The sequence below is a fragment of the Biomphalaria glabrata genome, chromosome 5, assembly GCF_947242115.1.
Source record: "Biomphalaria glabrata chromosome 5, xgBioGlab47.1, whole genome shotgun sequence".
Taxonomy (NCBI): Eukaryota; Metazoa; Mollusca; class Gastropoda; family Planorbidae; genus Biomphalaria; species Biomphalaria glabrata.
This window is the reverse complement of record NC_074715.1, coordinates 44,560,259-44,581,448: the sequence shown is the minus strand read 5'-3', so window position 1 is coordinate 44,581,448 and position 21,190 is coordinate 44,560,259. Positions and strand designations below refer to the sequence as shown.

At 38.4% G+C, this 21,190-nt stretch overlaps 2 protein-coding genes across 9 annotated transcripts in view; both read right to left on the bottom strand.

Moving 5' to 3' along the window:
• Nucleotides 1-1,981, bottom strand: part of LOC106064686 (synaptonemal complex protein 2-like) — a 38,487-nt gene extending 36,506 nt beyond the window's left edge. For 2 of the 8 annotated variants that reach the window (XM_056030896.1, XM_056030897.1), the window contains exons 1-4: nt 1,741-1,947; nt 625-678; nt 285-421; nt 101-188 (exon numbers count right to left, since the gene is read on the bottom strand). In XM_056030896.1, coding sequence (XP_055886871.1) covers nt 101-188; nt 285-421; nt 625-648 — 249 coding nt within the window. In that variant the 5' untranslated portion in view covers nt 649-678; nt 1,741-1,947. Of the gene's footprint in view, nt 1-100; nt 189-284; nt 422-624; nt 679-1,740 lie in introns of those variants that run through there. The other 6 variants (XM_056030894.1, XM_056030892.1, XM_056030895.1 and 3 more) reach the window with 6 other exon arrangements.
• Nucleotides 1,982-17,567: 15,586 nt separating this feature from the next.
• Nucleotides 17,568-19,530, bottom strand: LOC106064620 (uncharacterized). Its single transcript, XM_013223224.2, has 2 exons — nt 18,928-19,530; nt 17,568-17,819 (listed from the first exon to the last, which is right to left on the bottom strand). The coding sequence occupies exons 1-2, from the start codon at nt 19,528-19,530 to the stop codon at nt 17,568-17,570; spliced, it is 855 nt and encodes a 284-aa protein (XP_013078678.2).
• Between the last annotated feature and the right edge of the window lie 1,660 nt (nt 19,531-21,190).

Here is a 21,190-nt window from a genome sequence, read left to right as displayed (position 1 = left end):
TTTTATTTTAAAAAATTACTAGTCTTTCCATTGATTATAATTTTATAATAAAAAAAATGTTTAAAGAATTAATAAAAAAAAATTACAGCTATAAACTTACCACTAAAAGATCTGTAATTTTGCTAATGATATTATCAATGCAGTAAGGCATACAATAGTTTTGTAATATTTTGAAAGTATCTGAAACTTGAATAAATAAAAAAAAAATAAATAAATACAAAAATAAATATATAATTACACACAATAACCAAAGTTATAAATTAGCAGAAAAAAATGCACTTATTATATTTATGGTTTGTTGTGTCATCAATAATAAAAAGCTGCTCTCATCATGAGCATTTTGCAACTTAAATATGGCATCTGTCAATACATCCTCGACCATCTTTATGTCAAAAACGCTTGCAACTTTGCTGGGAAGGTTCTAAAAAAAATATATAAGAATATACGCTATAAAAAAAATAATACATGAGTGTACAAAATAAAGTCAATTAAACTATATTTTACTTGCACTTCAATCTAACAACTTTAAGGAATACATGTAAGAATAAATGTATAAACAGGGCTAAATCTCATTTAAATTCAACAATATTTAAAGGTTCTTGATAATATTTTGGTTAAACTTACACTGCTGTAAACTTGTTGATCCATTGTTTAATTTTGAGAAACTTTAATAAATTACTGAAAAAAAAACAACAACAACAACCCATTTCATTTCAATAAAATGAATAAATAAAATATCAGCAGAAAATTTTAGATGATAGAACCTGGATTTAGAAGTTTAAAAGTTAGACTCCAGTCTGCCAGATTATATTAGTTATTAATGTAGTAGGGCGCTTATCCTATAGATCAACTGATCTAGTCTATAGCCTACTCTATACTCAGTATAGTCTATTAAGTAAGTCTATAGTATAGTATTTCTAGATCTAGTCTCAGAATTTGAGATAGATCTATCATCTAGATAGACTCTAATATACATCATCTATGATCTAGATTAGATTATAGATCTGTATAGATAGATCTAGTGTATTATAAGACAGAAGTTAGCATAGATGAGATGTCACTATACTATTAATAACTAATACTATATCTAGATTCTACTGTAACTATCATTTTATTTAGGCTACTAGACTCTATCTCTATCATAATCATAGAGTCTATGACTATCACTATGTCAGTATCACTCTATCAGTAGTGAGTAGGCTATGTCACTATGTCACAGAATGTGTAACTTGTAAGTGTAAGAGTTAAGATTCTACTCTCCTAGGCCTAGGTGAGTAGGTCTCTACTCTAGTCACTGACTGTCACTCTAGAGTAGATGTAGATCATCTACTAACTACTCAGTCGGGCTAGATCTATCATCTAGTCTAGACTTACTACTAACTTACTAGATCTAGTTATACTAGTCTAAATTTAAGTCTAGCTAAGAGTAAGATCATAAGATTAAGAAATGAGATAGATTCTAGTAAGTAGATAACATAGAGTATCAAACTATCATTAATTCATAGTCATGATAATGATGATATGAATTATGGGTATGATCACAGAGAGTAAGAGTCTCCTGAGTCTATTAGTATTAAATCTAGACCTATAAGTATATTCTATTGACTCTTACGAGTCTAGACTTAGACAGTATAGCCGAGAGTGAGATCTATAAATATAATATAGAGTCTAGATCTAATAATTAGATCTAGATTCTATATTATTCAGTATATAATCTACATTAGTATTAGTCATTAGTACATTTAAAACACTATATCTTTTTCGTTGGCTCGCTTGATTTTAAATTTAAAAAAAGGATGTCAAAGCATTTAATTTATTATCTATCTAAATCAATGTATTTAATAGATAATCTAAGTTACAAATAGATCTATATCTCTAGATCTACTTGATTCTAGATCTACAATTTGAGCCATGTTGTTATTGTGATTCTTCGCAGACGACGAAATGACCCTCACCCTCACCTCTGACCTTTACGTCATAGTGCGCGTTATCGGGGAGTTCTGATATTTTGTTTGGGTGTTGAGTAAATAATATTTATTTTCTTTTTAAGTTCAATTATTATTTTTTTTTATGACATAAGCACGTCGAGAACACTTTAATGGACAATAAATTTAATATCCACACTAGATCTAATAATTAATATTAAAAAAAAAACGAAATAATCTAGTGTTCTTTGTAAGCTTTAAAAATTGATCTAAAAATATATTTATAAATTCTTTTTACTTAAACTTTATAGAGCATATTTTATTTATGAATGAAAACACCCGGTAATTTTTATTATAAATTAATTATTTGCGTATAATTAATCTTTTTTTTTGTATTATTAATAGTTTGTTAACGATACGAATTGGAGATAGTTACACATAGATATCTAGATCTACAGCTATAGATCTAGTTTTATTGAGTACAACAAAACATTATTGCTAACACTGTTAAAAAATACTGCATGCTTTAAAGTACGCGCTATACTAATTACAGCGCCATCCAGCGACAACACTTTTTTTCAAGGGAAAAGTTAGATAACTCTAATATTCTTAAAAATAGGGGCGGCGGCCAATTACAAACAACTTTGACGTAATGTTTCATATGTTTCTTTTTGTAAGATCGACGCTTTTTACGTCTTTTAGTTTTTGAATTACAAATTAGAGTTCAGAGAACCATTTTTTAAATAAAAATTTAGCATAAATATTCATTTTTTTAAAAACCTAATATATAAAAATTGCAAATGCTGGCTTTACACCTGCAGAAAATTCAGTCGTCCCAGGCGAGTTTGTTTTCATTGAGAGGGCTGAAAACTTTGGGGAATTTTTTTTTTTTATCATTCTTTAAAAAAAAATAAAAGAAGTACAATCATACAACAAGGAAACATGAAGATTTTAAAGCATGCCCCTATGACATGTTGAGAAACAGCTGCCAGACATCCGTACTGATGCACCCCCTAACCTAGCTGTGTGGCTTCTTAAGGAAGAAGAAGAAGAAAAAAAAACAACACTAGTTCTTTGTCGATGCCACACACACAAACACACACACACTCAAAACGCAAATAATGTCGACTAAGATATCGCGTGTTATCCAATGATTAACAAACTTGATTATTATGGGATAAAAGCAAGAAAATCAAAGAGAGGGATGCATGTTCTAAGATGCATTGTTATCAAACCGTTAGAGGCAATAGACAGAAGCAGGTGAGGGGGGCTTAAAAAAAAAAGACAAAGGCGGAAATCTCGTTTTGGATCTGCAAGCGGGTGTAGATGTTATACGCAAACATAACAGATGATTTATCGCTACTTGAAGAGCAGATGAAAAAACTGGAAGACAAAGCCATGGGTACCGTTGCTGGGGCTAAGCGTGAAACAAGATACACAAAGGACGAGACGTTTGTTTCAGATGAGGGCCCCGGGAGAACAGTGCTAGAAAAAGGTTCTAATCTAGTCGAGACAGAACCTGCTCTTCTGGGGTCCATGTTCCCTTCTTTTCACCGGGCCATGAGATGAATAAGTGCACTTCACATGCAACTTTTTTTTAACAACCTTACCACTCACTTCTTAAGTTGCATCTGGCTATGGCAAGACACGTTGTAACAGAGGAGTCCATGTGACATCACTGTTGGGGGGTTAATAAGTGCTGAGCGAGGGGAGGGGGTGAGGGTTGGGAGACGCAATTTGTTATGCGGCTTGCTGAATGCTAAATAGAGAAGACGTTAGACCCACGTTCATGTAAAGATTAGATTGATAGCAGTTTATTGTTAAAGCTTAGCTAAGGGCTTAACCTTCCACCTTACTCCCTCTTATGTCTTCTAGAGCTTAAAAAGTAGTTCCCCAAAACCAGACAACGTCGTTGGCAAATGTGGGGGATGTTTCATGCAGCAGTCAAGCATTGTTTCAGTGCGTTGGCATTGACATAACATTTTAGAGCTTATGGACAAACGCTTGTGCATATTGTCTTCGATTTTTTTTTGTCTTACAAATACAAAGTGGACGGAGGCTGCGGCAGCAATGTGTTTCTTTTGTCATTGAAATAGTTTTAAAAAAAATTGAAAATCACTCGTGGCACGGGAAGAAATAACAATGTCACCTGACAGTGGGAAACCTGAATCTCTTGGCCATTTGTCTCCAATTAATTTGGTCCGTCCTCGGAGACTGCCTGGTTACGTTGAACAGTTATTAATTACCAGATCCTGACTTCAGCGTACGACTTCAAGTACTGGGAGTCCACGAAGGTCACGTTACGACCAGTACGACAGGGAAGTGGCCGTATGACAGTCCGGCATAGTCCATCCATGCACGCATTTTATTTTTTTTTTGGTCAGCCTGATGACACAGTACGGCGACTCTATAATTTAAATTTAGTTTGAGATTGCAACAAGGGAGACAAGGCAGACGGAGTGGACAGAAGGCCGAGAAAGTGAAAAGGAAGACTGAGGCTTGAAATAGTGATATGAAATCTCTTTTCTTAAAGGACAAGGGAGTGAAGCACGACTGGACTATCACTTTTCTACCTGACACAGTCTCTTTTTCAAACAATCGGTCATCAACGGACTATGGTATTTAGACCAACAATAATTGGACACATTTCCTTCATAAGCATATATCGTCTCTGTATACTTCGAACATACATATATTATATATATATAAACGACAATAAAGGGTGATATAGAAAGATAAGGATAAAATAACTACATATTGCGCTCATGTGTCTGTAGAAAGGTACAAAGAAGAAGACAGAGAGATTGAGGGAAAGAAAGAAAGAAAAGATGAAAGAAAAAAAAAGCCTGTTCGATATAGTCAAAAGGCTGCTAAAATCAGTGCTTTTTGTTTTCTTAAAAAAAAAAATAGGTGCCCGTACTCAGTAGTTGATTGCCTAACTTTTAACTACTAAAAATTAACAATATACGTTAAAATATAAGAAAAGTAATATTTAAAAAAAAAAAAAGTGCCGGTACGCCGTACCGGTGCGTACCGTCACAAAAAAAAGCCCTGGCTAAAATAATGATTGACGCGGGTAGAAATAATTACACCAGTAAGGATGCTGTAAATTCCTAAACAAGGTCAATTGTGGTCACAATTCTGCATCATATTGCCATAGACTTGAAGCTCCCACACAAATATCTGACCGAGACAATGCAGGTGATGATCCTCCTACAAGAGATGATGGCACCGGCCCTCACATTTTCTCCCCCCCCCTTCCCATTGTCCCTGAGTCTGTCCTACGTCGAGAGTGACACAAGAAATGGCAGGGTAGGGTACCTAGCCACAATATGACCTACATCGCAACACTCCAGTATCATTTCAATCTAACAACCTCACATAGCTATCAGGGGGAGACAAAACAAGATACCGGTTGTCTCGCGATGATGTTTCAAGAGAAAGGGACACAAGAGAACAACAAGAAAGTGTACATTGTTTCCCCGAGATGGCTTCTTACATCACAACCACCTCAACACTACAATCAATGTTGTCTGATTGTCCTTCTTATTTCTCCTTTTTTTTTCTTCTAATGCTGGTATTCCCTTAAGATAATGTTACTTTTTTCCCCATCTTCTTGTTATCCTCAAGTCGCCAATAAAGTTTCAATTGCGATCATTTCGCGACAATGAATACCGGTATTTTTTTTTCCGCCTATAAAATGCCGCTACTCCGAGGGGGGGGACAAGCAGGTGGTAGCTAGACTAGGGGGCATCACTATTGTTGTCGTGATGCGGCCAGGTACTTGATTTGATAGGACTTATGACAAGCAAGATGACAGGGTTCACCCAACTATCGAGTGCCACAAGTCCGACTAGCATTGTGCCAACACTGGATTCACAGTATTACAACAGAAAGTGAACGAGACAACAGGGGCATCTTTTTTTCTTTCTCTCTCTCTCTTCCTTCTTCTCCTGGCTCTTCCCATCTTCTTGCCGTTGTTAGCATAGAGTTGGACAACATCTTCACCCTCCCCCCGCTCACATTGGAGACAATTACTCAAGACAAGGTGAGCATCTTAAGATTAACAAAGCCATTTCGATGCAAGACCCCCCCCCCTTTTATTTTTCCTTTTTTTTTTTGTCTACACCCGAGGTTTTAGTGGCGATACCCTTCCCTGATTTCCACGATCAGCTAGCCATTCATTCAACCAAAAGCTGCTAACAGTAAAAGGACTTCTCTTGCTTTAAGAAAACAGTATCACCCCATAATATGCCTTTATATTATAACTTCCTTTAACCATTTTTTTCCTCTTTATTCAGTTTATTCCACTCTCGTGTACCTAGAGTAGCTTCGGGCACTAACGCGAACTTTGTTTTCTTCAAGACGCAAGCGTGGTCCCAGCATACAAATAGTCTCGTAAGTCTCCCTTTGTAAGGGGCTGGAGAAAACTCTTAGCAGCAAGTGCTGAATTTAATTGCTTCGCCTTTATAGTGAAATCAGTACATTGACTATGCACCATGCTCATTCCTAAAGGTCGTGCCTTGGAGTGAGCAAAATGCAAAGAAAGTACTAACAGAAGGAGACTTAAGATGTCTTAGTTGTATTATTATTTTAAGCCTAAAGAATTAAATCTTTCTTTTCAACTGGAGATATGTGGAATATTGTTCTTAGGCTGTCGCCGTATCTCGAATCTCGACTAATAAAGTCTGTAAAGTACTAATCTATGTCACTCCAACTTCCCGTAGCGTTAACCACTTTGATCTTCAGCAAAAGTGTATTGCTTTATGCAGGCCTTTGCCTATAGCTATTATTACTGCATGGGCTCACGTCATGACTGCTTTTACCATTTTGTTAATGCCAGATGATCTTCTGATTCGTGTCAGATTTCAAGTAACAGTTCTTTTGTTATTTAATATGACCTAATTTTGTACATTGCTTTCCCATCTTTTGTGTTTTTATTAGTTTCATTATCTGACGTAGTTCTATTTTGTAGTATAGGACTACCGTAATAGCATTTTGAGTGCGTAATTTGTTTTTTTTTTATATTGAAGAGGTATTTTTTTAGCTTTAAACCCGACTGAAGGGGTTTAAACTCCAAACCCCTTTGGCTACTCTCATAGAATTTTGAGTGTGTAGCCTACTTTGCTTTTTTTTATTGTAGAGGGGGGGGGATCGTAAATTTCGTAGGGGGGTTAAAAATCTTAAATCTTCCTTAGCTATGCTTTTGGAATTTGGGGATTGTTGTTTGCATTATTTTTTGTTTTGTTTTATAGAAGAGGGGAGTTTAACTGCAAAACCCACTGGGAGTGGTTTTAAACTTAAACCCCCTTAGCTGCGCTGGCGCAAGTGATGGTTTAGTATTAAAATCTCACCTAAAATCAGTCACTAAATGCCGACACCCCTCTTTCTGGGGGGATTTCATTACGGGGGGGGGGGGTGAACCCCAAAAATCCCCCCTGGCTACGCCCATGTAGTATACAGTGGCGTAATTCTCAATGCACTTAGATTAAAGAAATCGAATGAATGGGTAGACAAAAAAAAATTGCGCCATTTTTTCCACATCGAGAATAAGGAAAATTAATGAAATAGATCTGTAACTATGAACAAAAACACGACATCTATCTATCTATCTATCTATCTATCTATATGTCTATCTGTCTGTCTGTCTGTCTGTCTGTCTGTCTGTCTGTCTGTCTGTCTGTCTGTCTGTCTGTCTGTCTGTCTGTCTGTCTGTCTGTCTGTCTGTCTGTCTGTCTATCTATCTATCTATCTATCTATCTATCTATCTATCTATCTATCTATCTATCTATCTATCTATCTATCTATCTATCTATCGTTATAGACGTTTACGAAATAGGTGTCCATGTACCAAGTTAATAAGAGGAATTGTAATAATAGGGTGAACAAATTGAAGACCCCTTCCCACGTGACAAACACCAATGGACAACAAGAAACAAGAACAACAATCAATGCAGCTCTCCGATTCGGCTGGTGAACTCTTGACACTAGACTTTGAGAACCCAACACAAACATTAGGACAGTGACAACCAGACTGTATTGTTATTGACGCTTCTGGTAGACACCCACGGCTACATTGTCCACATCAATCAATGGACTATCACTGGACACTTCACGGCTCTGATCGTCCTGCTTGTACAAACATTAGCACTTAACAATATGGTCAGTTTTGAAGGTAAGGGTTTCCGCACAGGATTGTTGCCCCTTTGTAACACGTGTTATAGAGGCCTCTATAGAAAACTTAAAATAGGCTTATTTGTTTATACTCTAACAAGATTACATTTGTTGCTTTATTATCAACTGAAATGTCGCCACTATAACCTTTTTTAAATTTTAAATATAAATCTAAAGTACTAATTTTATTTTAACATTACAAAGAGTTTCAAATATTATTGATTTCTGTAACTGTTTTTTTTTTTTCAATAGCCCTATTTCCCGGGGAGGATGATGCACCTTGGACCCTTTCCTAACAGACCTGTCCTGCTGTACCTGCCAGGAGTGATGATCTCCCGTCGTATATCTCCTTTTAGTTCAAATACTTTGTATTAAAGACACAGAAACAACGTTTTGCTGAAAATGATGTAATTTAACGTGTTTAAAATTAGGCTATATGTAGGCCTATGATCAAACATTGCATTTATTGTTTATATGATCAAGCTTTTTTTTAACATCAGAAGTCACAACGGTCTTGAAATATTAACTGAAGAGTTGCTTTTGTTAAATTGATATATTTATTATAATACATAGCGTCTTTTTTTTAGAAATGTAAGCTCAAAGAGGATTTTCATTATCTCAACACCATAATTTGCTATTTGTATAGGCCTATATTTTAGTTTTTAAGATCTGGTCTCTAGGCATTAATATAGTTCAATAAAGAAATTTACAAGCAGAACATAATTTAATACTGTAGTGAAAAAAAAAGGGTGCACACATAGACATAAATAAATATAGACTGGCCGATTAAAGAGTTTTATGAAACGAAAATTTGTGACTTGCAATTTTGTGTACTTTATTATACAGCATTTATGAGCAGTATAAAAGTTAAGTATTCATATCTATTTCAGCCATAACCTATATAAGTATTACATTATTTTCACTAGTGTTTTTTTTTTAAATCTCTAAGAATGAAGATCATGCAATTTTTCAACATTCGGAAATCCGAATACAATAGATATACATGTTTTCAAGTTACACGAAGTTACTTCCTTCGGCCAGTCTATATTTATTTATGTCTATGGGTGCACAATTTTTTTTTATATCTACATCACAGACATATTATACCTAGACTGGACATGGAAATCTCTACACTAGATAAAAATGTCGCGAAAAAACTTCAAAAAAGCTAAAACTAGGCATTGTTTTGTAAAGCAGTTATAAAAAGTAAAGTTGTTTCTTTCAACCCTAACCTATGTAACATTTAATTTAATATTTAGATCTAGATCTAGAAATTGAACATCGAAAATAAGAGCACTCCCCTCTCATAATTATTATTTTGCAATTTTAGATACATAATCTAGAAACTAAGAAAGATCTAGGTAATCAATCTATTTAAATGTACATTAGATAATTGAAATCAACAGACTTATACTGTTTCGATCTAGGATTTTCGAAACATCAGTTTAATGGGGGTCTTTGGAAACTAACAGGAATTGGCTTTATTTCATAAATTTGTGTGAATATATAGAGGTCTAGTTCTGTGATTAGAAATCTAATAGCCCTTTCGATTTAAAATTCGCAAAATGGTATTGCATTATTTCTAAACTTTGAAAACTAAAGATCATTACTTTTCGAAGACAGAATAGCTCGATTTTCTTAGATTCTGGTGTTTTCCCTTTCAGCTTGAAAAGAGTTACCTATATCAGGTCTGTGATCTGATCATTATCGGATAAGAATTAGTTTCCGTTTTTCAGTGTAGATATAATTCTATATGTAGGTCTGTGATTCATAGCTTATCTATACTTCCGTTGCACTAGCTATTTGCATATTTGCCTACAATTTTCAAAGAACAAAGCACTGTTAGTCTTAAATTACCGATAACCCGTGTTACTGGACTAATTATGACTGCCAAAATTACTGATACATACCTGTAATTTCATTAATTTATCTTAATTTTCATTATTATTTTATATTATATATTATTATTTTATTTTAACTTGGAAAGTCGCAATAATACTTTCTTTTATTATGAACAACAATGGCTCAAAATAAATATTATTCCCTCAGTGTCATGCAACTTTTGTAAATTCTGACTAGGATTTGACTTTCAAATTGAACTTATTTTTGTTTTTACCAGTGTGACAGGTGGGGAAATGTGACGTGTGTTTGGCACGTTTTATGTCTAGGGGATGATTATTTTTAAAGCTATCACACTCCCACTTATCAGCATATGAATCGGGAGCAGACACGCAACGAGACAAAGCAATGAAAGATAGATACAAAAGTTAAAATAAAGGAAATTTATTTACATAAATATACATATAATAATAAAAAGGGGGAGGGTTTGCATCTATCTCTAATATATCCTATATTTAATCATCACTCTTGCACATAATAAGAGAGTATGTCACTTTGTCCTCTGACTTAGCTGGTATTCCTGTTGATGTCGCAGCTGGCTGTGTCCTGGCTTGAGGTTCTGCAGCTGGAGGTGGCGCTCTAGCGGATAGAGGGACGCCGGCGATATAGTTCTTGTGGAGTCTCAATCCCCAAAATCTATTATCTGTAGTGGGCACAGTAGGGCGGGTGGCCGGCTACCGTGGGCACAAGGTTACTGCGGGCAGAGCGGATCTGCCGTGGGCAGCGTAGTTGACAGGATATGTCCAGTGAGTTGCAGAGGGTTGGCGTAGCTATGACGTCTCACACAGACCTGAGCCCATAAGGACGTCGCACCTAATAGCTTGACAGGTGGGCTGTCGAATAGGCGGGCAATGCCGATAGCGCCAAGTAGTAGAGTTGAGTAGTGTCGTGTAGACACTGAACAGCAACAGCAAATAAATAGGCAGGTCTCAGTAGGACAGTGCAATGCTGGATAGCACTCAGCACATAAATAGTAGGTGATTCTTGATATCAAACAAATAGGCAAGTGAAGCGCTGATAAGCACTAAGCACATAGATAGGCCAGTAGGCAAATAGGCAGGTAAGTAATCCGATAAATAGACAGGTAAATAGGCAGTAGGTGATTCTCGATGGCGAATACAGTGCTGAATAGCACTAAGCATCTAAATAGGCAGACACCTGAGGGAGGCACCAGGTATTCCTCTAGGAGAAAGAATGAGTGATATAGTCCAGACTCGATAGCTCAGCTCGAATGAGAATGAAAGAGAGGGTCTGACTTTATTTAATTTACCTTATATACAGGCCTGGAGAATGTGGGCGGACACAGGAAACGTCCTAGGCTAAGAATTTGCTTACACGTGGGTGGAGTCCGACAAGCGACGCACCTTGGTGTATCACGCGGTATGTTGACCAGGGTAATCTCTTAGATCAAAGAGAGACGTGAGAGAAGGGGGGGGGGGAGAGAAGGATCAGCTTGTATTCAAACCAAGGTGGGGTCAACCGCGACCGTCCTTCAGACATCCGGCGGGCAAGACAAAAGAGATTGTGTGTCTACCTTTCCCCGATCAAGGGCAGATAAATGAAAGGACGCGCCTTAGCTATCTCCAAGGTGGTCAACTAAGTCTAGCCTGGTAGAGAGGAAAAGGTGTGGCGGGTGGAGAATTTAGGGGTAAGATGGAGAAATAATTAAAATAAAATAAATAAATAAGGAAAAATAATAATTAATGCTGTGATAATTTAGAGTGATTCTGACAGCGAGTTTTTGACTTGTCACATACGCCGCCGCCAAGATGGATCTATCGCAGAAAGATCCATAAAGTGCGAGCAGACTGATGTCACTCTAACTTTAAGATCAGTTGTTATCACAGCATTAAAAAAAAAAATCTGGAAAAATAAAGGGATAGCCATGCCAGGAGGAGAGTCTGTCCAAGTTCGTTCGTGGTCTACTTTCCGTCCCTGATTATGTAGTCACCTGGGTGAAACATGTGGGGCTGCTCGGGAGAGTAGATTGGGCGATTGGAGGAGTTATATTTCCTTCCTGGGGCGGATTGGGGAGTGTGATTAGGGCTTAGGCGGGGTGCCCAAGGCACGTGTGCTCGCTGGGGCTCACCTCCGAAGCCGCTGTGAGGCGCTTCTTCACGAGAGTAAGTAGTCAGCTTACCTCGGTATCGTCTGACACGATCAATGTCAGGGAAGAGTGGCCTGACAAAGAATGTGGAGTTCTGCCGGAGAACGTCCCCACGATTGCGATAACTTGGCTTACATCGTGGCTTCCTGACACGGTCAATGCCAGGGGAAGGTTGATATTGAATGGTGGCTGAGGAGCCATGTTGAGAAGAGTTTTCACGAGCGCGAGGGTTCGGCTTATCTCGTGACTTCCTGACACTATCAATGCCAGGGGGAGGTTGATTTGGAATGGTGGCTGAGGAGCCATAGGGAGAAGTGTTTTCACGGGCGCAAGGGTTCGGCTTACCTCGTGACTTCCTGACACTATCACTGCCAGGGAGAGGTTGATTCGGAGTAGTGGCTGATGAGCCATGGAGAGGAGTGAGTCCACGAGAGCAAGGGTTCATCTTACCTCGGGGCATTCTGACACTGTCAATGCCAGAGGAATGTTGCTTAATTTTGGCTGAGTAGCCTTGGTCAAGAAGACCCTCACGAGCGCGGGTAAACGACTTAACTCGTGACTTCCTAGCAGTGTCAGTGCTAGGGCAGAGTGGTTTGAGCTCCGCTGATGAGTCGGGACTAGGCGTATTAGTGTGGCGACCAGGGCTTCCAACCGGCTGGTTGCTGCCACGTTTCTGCTTCGTCGATCTACCGACGGGCAGTGAAAAGTATGGCTTGTTGACTTCTCCAAGAGGGACATATTTGGAGCCTAGAATGAAGTCATATACTGGCGTGTCCATGACGGCGGCGTCGATGGTGCCATGTACGTATCTGCACTTCACGTGCACCCTCGCGACAGGTAGAACCTGCGGAGGAATCTCACGGTCAATAGACTGGATTGTCACTGTTCCACCAGTGAGATCCGATGGGTCAATCAGCTTCTTATTGATAACCGCGCCGAACGAACAGCCTGAGTCGTATAGGCCTAAAACTTCGACACCGTTAGCCAGAATGTTCTCTACTCCCGGGGGAGAAGAGGCGGGGTGAGGTAGCACTGGTGGGAGTTCTGGTTGGCCGAGATCAATGGCACTGGGTTGAGGAACCACGGCCATCGTGGAGACGAAGTATGTGTCCTCCTCCGGTTGGTCAGAAGGATCGATCGCGGAGGGTTGAGAGACTGGCGTCACCGTAGATAGGGTCCGTGGGGCCTGCTGCTGCCGTTGTGGAGTGGGTCTACTGTCACGCGCGCTATGACGTAAGTCACGCTGAGAGTAGTTGGGCTGGTTATAGCGAGACTGATGGTTGGGGCGGTTATTGTAGTTATGAGGGGCTGATTGCCGGCCTGGTGCCTGGTTGGGCTGCGGAGTTTTAGGAGGAAGGTTGGATTGAGCAGGAGAAGTTGGTTGGTCTGTTGCGGTTGCCTTGCCTTTTAAGTCCTTTCGGGCGTTCAAGTACCGGTCAGCGGCGGAAGCTATGTCAGCGGGTGCAGTTGCTTGTTGCTCCTTGACATAAACTCTGACCTCTGGGGACATGCACTCCAACAGTTGCTCAGAGAGGATGAGGCATGCTAGGCCATCAAAAGTCTCCGGCAACTGGCTGAGGGCGTGCCACCTGACAAGGTACTTGTCCAGCCTTTCGCAGAGGTTGCCGTAGGTCTCTCTGCGTTCGAGGCGGGAACTTCTGAACTTTTTGTGGTAGGCCTCGGCGGTCAGCTCAAACTGGACGAGTAGCGCCTGTTTGAGGGCTGTGTAGTCCTCTCGCTGGCCGGAGGGAAGTTTGGAGTAAACCTCGTAAGCTTTGCCTCGGAGGCATTGGGATAGCCGGAAGCACCATTTCTCCTCTGGCAGACTGTAAAAGCGTGCTACTTCCTCAAAACGGACAAGATAAACTTCGATGTTCTCTGTCTTGTCGTCGAAGTGCTCCATTGGCATGTGGGGTAGACCGTTCAAAGAACTTTGAAAGGATGCTGGGCTAGCCGGGCGGGACTCGGAAGAAGCCTGGCGGGCGGCCTCGTTCTCTTTGTCCGCGGCTATCTTTTCTCTCGCCGTTATTTGTTGCTCTCTTTCTCGCTCGGTGACTTCTTTCTTTAGCAATAGCAATAGCTATTTCAGCTTCCTTTCTTTCTCTTTCTCTGGCAATTTCATTATCCTTTTCCTTCATTGCTAGCTCATGCTCCCTTGCTAATCTTCTTTCTTCCTTTTCGTCTTCCTTTCTTTTTTCTTCTTCTCTTTCAAACGCCTCAAATCGTGCTCTCACAAATTCTTTCCGTTCTGCCTCATCGTCAAATAAGGTGGCCGCAAAATCCTTCAATTCAGCCATTTTCTGCTTCATGTCAGAGTCCGCTTTCGAGCGTGTGCCGCTGGCCATAATGATGAGGGGTGGGAGATGAGAGGTACTAGGATGATGGAGGGGCAGATAGAAAGGATAATAGGATTGAGCTAGAATTAAAGAAAGTGGGTTAGCGAAAGTGAGTCGCTGGTTATAGGAAAGAGTGCAAAAGGAATGTGGTGTCTGCCTATGTTAATCACAAGTTCCTGCAATGAAATATTACAAATAAAATGCAATAATAGTATAAATAAAATATGACAGAAGTGACACTCTTGATAATGCGAAGTGATGATACTTATAAATATTTAAAGAAAAAAAATATTGATAGGAATTTTAGTTATTGCTGCCTGTTCGTGCCTGCTGTACTAATGGGTTAAATCCCGGACGGGCCCCCAAAATGTGACAGGTGGGGAAATGTGACGTGTGTTTGGCACGTTTTATGTCTAGGGGATGATTATTTTTAAAGCTATCACACTCCCACTTATCAGCATATGAATCGGGAGCAGACACGCAACGAGACAAAGCAATGAAAGATAGATACAAAAGTTAAAATAAAGGAAATTTATTTACATAAATATACATATAATAATAAAAAGGGGGAGGGTTTGCATCTATCTCTAATATATCCTATATTTAATCATCACTCTTGCACATAATAAGAGAGTATGTCACTTTGTCCTCTGACTTAGCTGGTATTCCTGTTGATGTCGCAGCTGGCTGTGTCCTGGCTTGAGGTTCTGCAGCTGGAGGTGGCGCTCTAGCGGATAGAGGGACGCCGGCGATATAGTTCTTGTGGAGTCTCAATCCCCAAAATCTATTATCTGTAGTGGGCACAGTAGGGCGGGTGGCCGGCTACCGTGGGCACAAGGTTACTGCGGGCAGAGCGGATCTGCCGTGGGCAGCGTAGTTGACAGGATATGTCCAGTGAGTTGCAGAGGGTTGGCGTAGCTATGACGTCTCACACAGACCTGAGCCCATAAGGACGTCGCACCTAATAGCTTGACAGGTGGGCTGTCGAATAGGCGGGCAATGCCGATAGCGCCAAGTAGTAGAGTTGAGTAGTGTCGTGTAGACACTGAACAGCAACAGCAAATAAATAGGCAGGTCTCAGTAGGACAGTGCAATGCTGGATAGCACTCAGCACATAAATAGTAGGTGATTCTTGATATCAAACAAATAGGCAAGTGAAGCGCTGATAAGCACTAAGCACATAGATAGGCCAGTAGGCAAATAGGCAGGTAAGTAATCCGATAAATAGACAGGTAAATAGGCAGTAGGTGATTCTCGATGGCGAATACAGTGCTGAATAGCACTAAGCATCTAAATAGGCAGACACCTGAGGGAGGCACCAGGTATTCCTCTAGGAGAAAGAATGAGTGATATAGTCCAGACTCGATAGCTCAGCTCGAATGAGAATGAAAGAGAGGGTCTGACTTTATTTAATTTACCTTATATACAGGCCTGGAGAATGTGGGCGGACACAGGAAACGTCCTAGGCTAAGAATTTGCTTACACGTGGGTGGTGTCCGACAAGCGACGCACCTTGGTGTATCACGCGGTATGTTGACCAGGGTAATCTCTTAGATCAAAGAGAGACGTGAGAGAAGGGGGGGGGAGAGAAGGATCAGCTTGTATTCAAACCAAGGTGGGGTCAACCGCGACCGTCCTTCAGACATCCGGCGGGCAAGACAAAAGAGATTGTGTGTCTACCTTTCCCCGATCAAGGGCAGATAAATGAAAGGACGCGCCTTAGCTATCTCCAAGGTGGTCAACTAAGTCTAGCCTGGTAGAGAGGAAAAGGTGTGGCGGGTGGAGAATTTAGGGGTAAGATGGAGAAATAATTAAAATAAAATAAATAAATAAGGAAAAATAATAATTAATGCTGTGATAATTTAGAGTGATTCTGACAGCGAGTTTTTGACTTGTCACAACCAGATTTTGCATTATGAAATATACTATGTAATGTTTAATAATGATTATGAATTACTGATTTATACCTTTTCTAGCTATGTTCTATTTGCGTCTTCACTGTAACCTATATCAGTTATTTAACAACCATTTGGCACTAACATACTATTTAGACCTATTAAGGCCCCCATATTCAATTAGTTATTCAATTAGTTCAATGCCATACTGTGAGTCTAATAATCCAGTCATGGATATATAGGTAGTAAAGTAGTAAAGTAAGCCCTAATTGCTTTTTATAAATATGCATTTTAATTCATAATTAGTTTAAAGGCCTACTTAATTTTAAATGCATCACAGTATCATGATTGAAATTGAATATATTTTTTCGAGGCTTGTAATAAACCCTCCAAGAAAGCTGGAGGTTCAAATATATCAGTTTACAATGGCATGTGACCATCTCATTATGTGGCCTGTTTCAAAATTTGACAGAGATGAAAATGATTGTTCTCTCTCTCTCTTTCTCTCTCTCTCTCTCTCTCTCTCTCACACACACACACACACACACACAAAGCCCACTAAGCTATTACTAAGTATGGTCAGTAGAATGAATAGAAGAAACTATATTGTAAATAAATGTACATTTTAATAGGAGACTGAGCAAGTAAACTTAAAAACAAAGAACATAGACACAAAACAAAAGGATATGTTACAGCAGTAAAGCCAGAATGTAATAAAAAATATATTTAAAAAATCGAAAAATATGAAACTAGATCTTTATACAGTTTTCCTTTCTTACTTTAATTTTTTTTTCTACTTTCTTTCGTTTATTTTTTTTTAAATTATTATATGCATTTTTTAAATATACAGATTACACAAATTAAGAGAGACAATGATAAATATGAAATTATTAAATAGAACTAATAACTATTACTTTACGTTCATTTAAGTGTTTATAAAATAAAAAAAAATGCATTGAAAAATATAACTGTAATCGAATTTTGTTTTAAACAACGAACACTAAAGTAATAAAAATTAAAATATAAAAGCAAGAACATTATTTCTCTTAACAATGAAGCAGTATAAAGAAGAAAAGGGGAACACGCAATGTGTACATCAAAATCAGTAGAAATTGTGGATGCTTTATAAGAATACAATTATTAAAAAAAAGGGTAAACACAGCTAAAAAAATAAACAATGCACAATCACATGCTAAAGCAAAACAACAACAGAAGTTAGAGGCTCCAAACCTTACAAATTGCTGACTCTTGCAGCCAACCAAGAGGCTTGTCCCAAACCTTTTATCAAACCACGCATGTCCCATCTTGCTTTAGGATCTGGTTCCAGCATACACTCCAAGACATTCTTGTAGAAGTGAACAGGGAATGTCCAGATGTAAGTCTTGACCATATCAAGATAATCCAGTTTCTTCATTTCCGAATCGCCCACGTCTTTCTCAAAGATCAAACAGAACAGGACGACTCCAAGAGCAAACACGTCCAGCTGTTGACAAGATTATAGTTTTAGTGATTGGTGAGTCTTCAATGTTTTTAATCAATAGAAATAATACGATGTAATGAAGAAAGGTTATCGTTTTAGTGATTGGTAAATCTTAAATGTTTATATAATCAATACAAATAATACGATGTACTGAAGAAGGGTTATAGTATTGGTCATTACTGAATCTTAAATGTGTATATAATCAATACAAATAATACGATGTATTGAAAGGTGGTGTTGTCTTATTGTAATTTCCACGTTTAAAATAATTGATATTAATTATCTACCTATCGCTAATTATTCAACGGACATCTGTCTGATTAATGAAAGAGAGGGAATGGGAACCCTTCTACTAATAAATAAGCAAAAATGACTTAAATACATTAATAAATGATTACTATTCTACGTTTAAAATTAACAACATATCTTGGCGGCGATTTTTTTTTTCAATTTAAGATAAAATATTTAAAAAGTTGTACATGTTCACATACTATAAATAGATCAGATGATGTAAAGGCCATCGAATCTGTGGTCCACGGTTAACAAGGGTGCCATGTGACCAGCACAACGACTAACCCCCCTTTATTTTCCTTAACTAATGTTAGGTACCCTTTACAGCTAGGTGGACTCAGAGGCGCCGTAAAGATTTTGAAATAAAAAATCCCAGTTTTCTCTAGGATTCGAACCTGGGCAGTGCCTCCCGCTCGAAAAGCGCTCTACCACATAGCCACCGCGGCGACCAGAATATAACTTTAAAAAAATCTTTATATAAATGTAAATATATAAATATCAATACGCATGAAGTAATAAAGTTGTAGTTATTCTATTTATCTCTGTCTAATTAAATAGCAACGCATCTTCACCAATGATTAAAAAATAAGACTTTTATACATTATTTATAATGGCTGTTACATTTTAATACTTATTCCCTAGGCCCACTGTGTGGTAATTATAAAACGCAATATCATATGCTCCAATATTTTCTTAATTATAATTGATTAGTTTGCAAAGTTAATTTTTAATCCGTATCTTTTCTCCTAGTGGCTTTGTTTTGAAAAACTATGTTGGCTATTCTACACATTTAAAAAGAAAAAGAAAAAACATTTCTTACCTTATATCCATCGTAGGATCCTTTAGGAGACATCACCATCTCCGGTGCAATGTAGCCAGGAGTACCAGCCTCGTGATGAACGATGGAACTCTCCCAACTCACGGTGCAAGACATATCAAAGTCTGTCAGATAGACCTTCTGATTGGCATCCACTAGAATGTTGTCTAACTTTATGTCTCTATGTACAATGAAGTTGTCGTGAAGATACTTCACCGCTGAGCAGGTCTGCAGAAAGTAATGCTCCGAGATGTGTATCGGAACTTTCCCGATCATGTTGTACAGAGCCCCAAGCTCACAGTACGGCATTATCAAGGCGTGATGTTTCGGGAACGAGGCAGCTTCTTCGAAGATTATGACGTTTGGGTGTTTCAGCTTCTTAGCGATGGCAACCTCATTGTAAAATCTTTGGCTGCTTTTCTTGCATCGTCTGTAAAACTTGACAACTTTCTTCACTGACGTGTCGGTATTCTTGTGAGCCAGGTAAATGTTACAGCGAGTCTGCTCCAGAAGTTCTTCTTTGGTTAATCCAAAGGTCTGAAACACATCTTTAGCGTACTCCTTAACAAGTGGAGAGATACTGTTGAGTTCAGACAACAAACTCATTCTCGTAGAATGTTTAATACTTTTAGTTGACGAACAAAATTCAAAATGACAAAAACTGGAACTCAAAAGTGAAAACTTCCAAGAACAAGTCAAGCGCTTTGACAAGTGAGAAGAATTTCGAAACTTACTTTTATAGTAGGCAATGGACAGCTTGTTTTTTATTGGTTGACTGTTGCGTAGGTAGGTTATAATAATGAGATGTCCAGTTGAGTGCAATGATTGGTCAACTGTGACGGGGATCCTAAGTGGACAATGAATAATTTCTACTTTACCCAAGCAGCGGGTGACGGAGAACAAAAGGGGTGACGCGTATAGGAGAGGGGAGAGGAGCGGTCAGCAATCAGAGTACATTGTTAGACTTAAGATAACATAAGTGTCTTGCTGCCTCTTTGATCTATGACACTAGTTTTTGGCGGGTCGATTAGTGGAAACTGGACTGAAGTAACTCTATGAAATGTTTTTTTTTTTGAACCAATGTTTTCTTCGCCCAAAGGGAATAGAGGATATGAGGGTTTCAAAGGCCGACAACAAAATTTGTCAAGAAAATAAAAGACAACACAATAAATAAAATAAAAGTGTAATTGTATCAATTAGTTTGGATCAGTCATGTGATTAACATTTTAATAGATATAGAAAATAAGCAGTAATAAATCTGTGCGATTACAAATATTTTAACCAATTAATTTTGTTTAGCACAATTTCACGGTTTTAACTTTCTCAATGCGCTATGATCCTGTCACTTGTTTGAACCAGTTGGGAGATATAGCGGGGAAAGAAGGGGGTATCTGGGTAATTGTTCTCATAGTCTTTTTTTTAACTGCATTAAAAAAAAAAGAAATAAATGACAATGTGCCTACAACATCAAACCACAATGAATTTGTTCCATAATCGTGACATTTATTGTTTTGTTATGTTGTACATGTTTAGGATATTTCTTCAGAAGATAATTTCATCCTATTCCAAACCTCATGCAGGAACGGGGGGGGGGGGACGTCGGACCATCGTGGGCATCTAACGACAGACACGAGTGCATTTTCTTCTGTTACACTTTGGCGGAAGAGGGTAAATCTTAACGCAAAGTTTTGTACTAGTTCACCTTGACCGCGACTCTCACCCAGAGGCATCAGTCAGAGATCACTATTATACGCAAATCTAAATACCCACAGCTTCTGGCCCATAATTATAATGTCTCAATTTTGTAGCAGTATAGATGACCAACTAACAAGAGATATAGATGACCAATTGACCAGAATATGCTATTGCTGTACTAAGTGGGCACAATAACCTATAATAGACTACCATTTTATGTAGAAATACTGAGTGACAGCACTTGATAAGCTATCTATAAGCGTGCTTAGTGAGAATGTTTGGTTATTGAGAGTTTGAGTGTATCTGCAATAATGAATTTTTTAAAATAATCACTCCATATTTCCTTCAGATGTTTCTGGCTCTATGGACCCATCTCTTCAACTAATCCTCTAAAAACTTTCGGCTAGAGTTTCTTTTCAATACGTTGGATTAAAAGTGTGGAACTCGCTCCCCTCTGGGCTGAAAGAGACAATGTGTATCACTAAGGGTCAAGAAAAACATTACAGTATCATTCAAAACATTTTTTATATTAGTTTCTTCAAGCGCTTTGAACTTATTATCGTGTTCATTA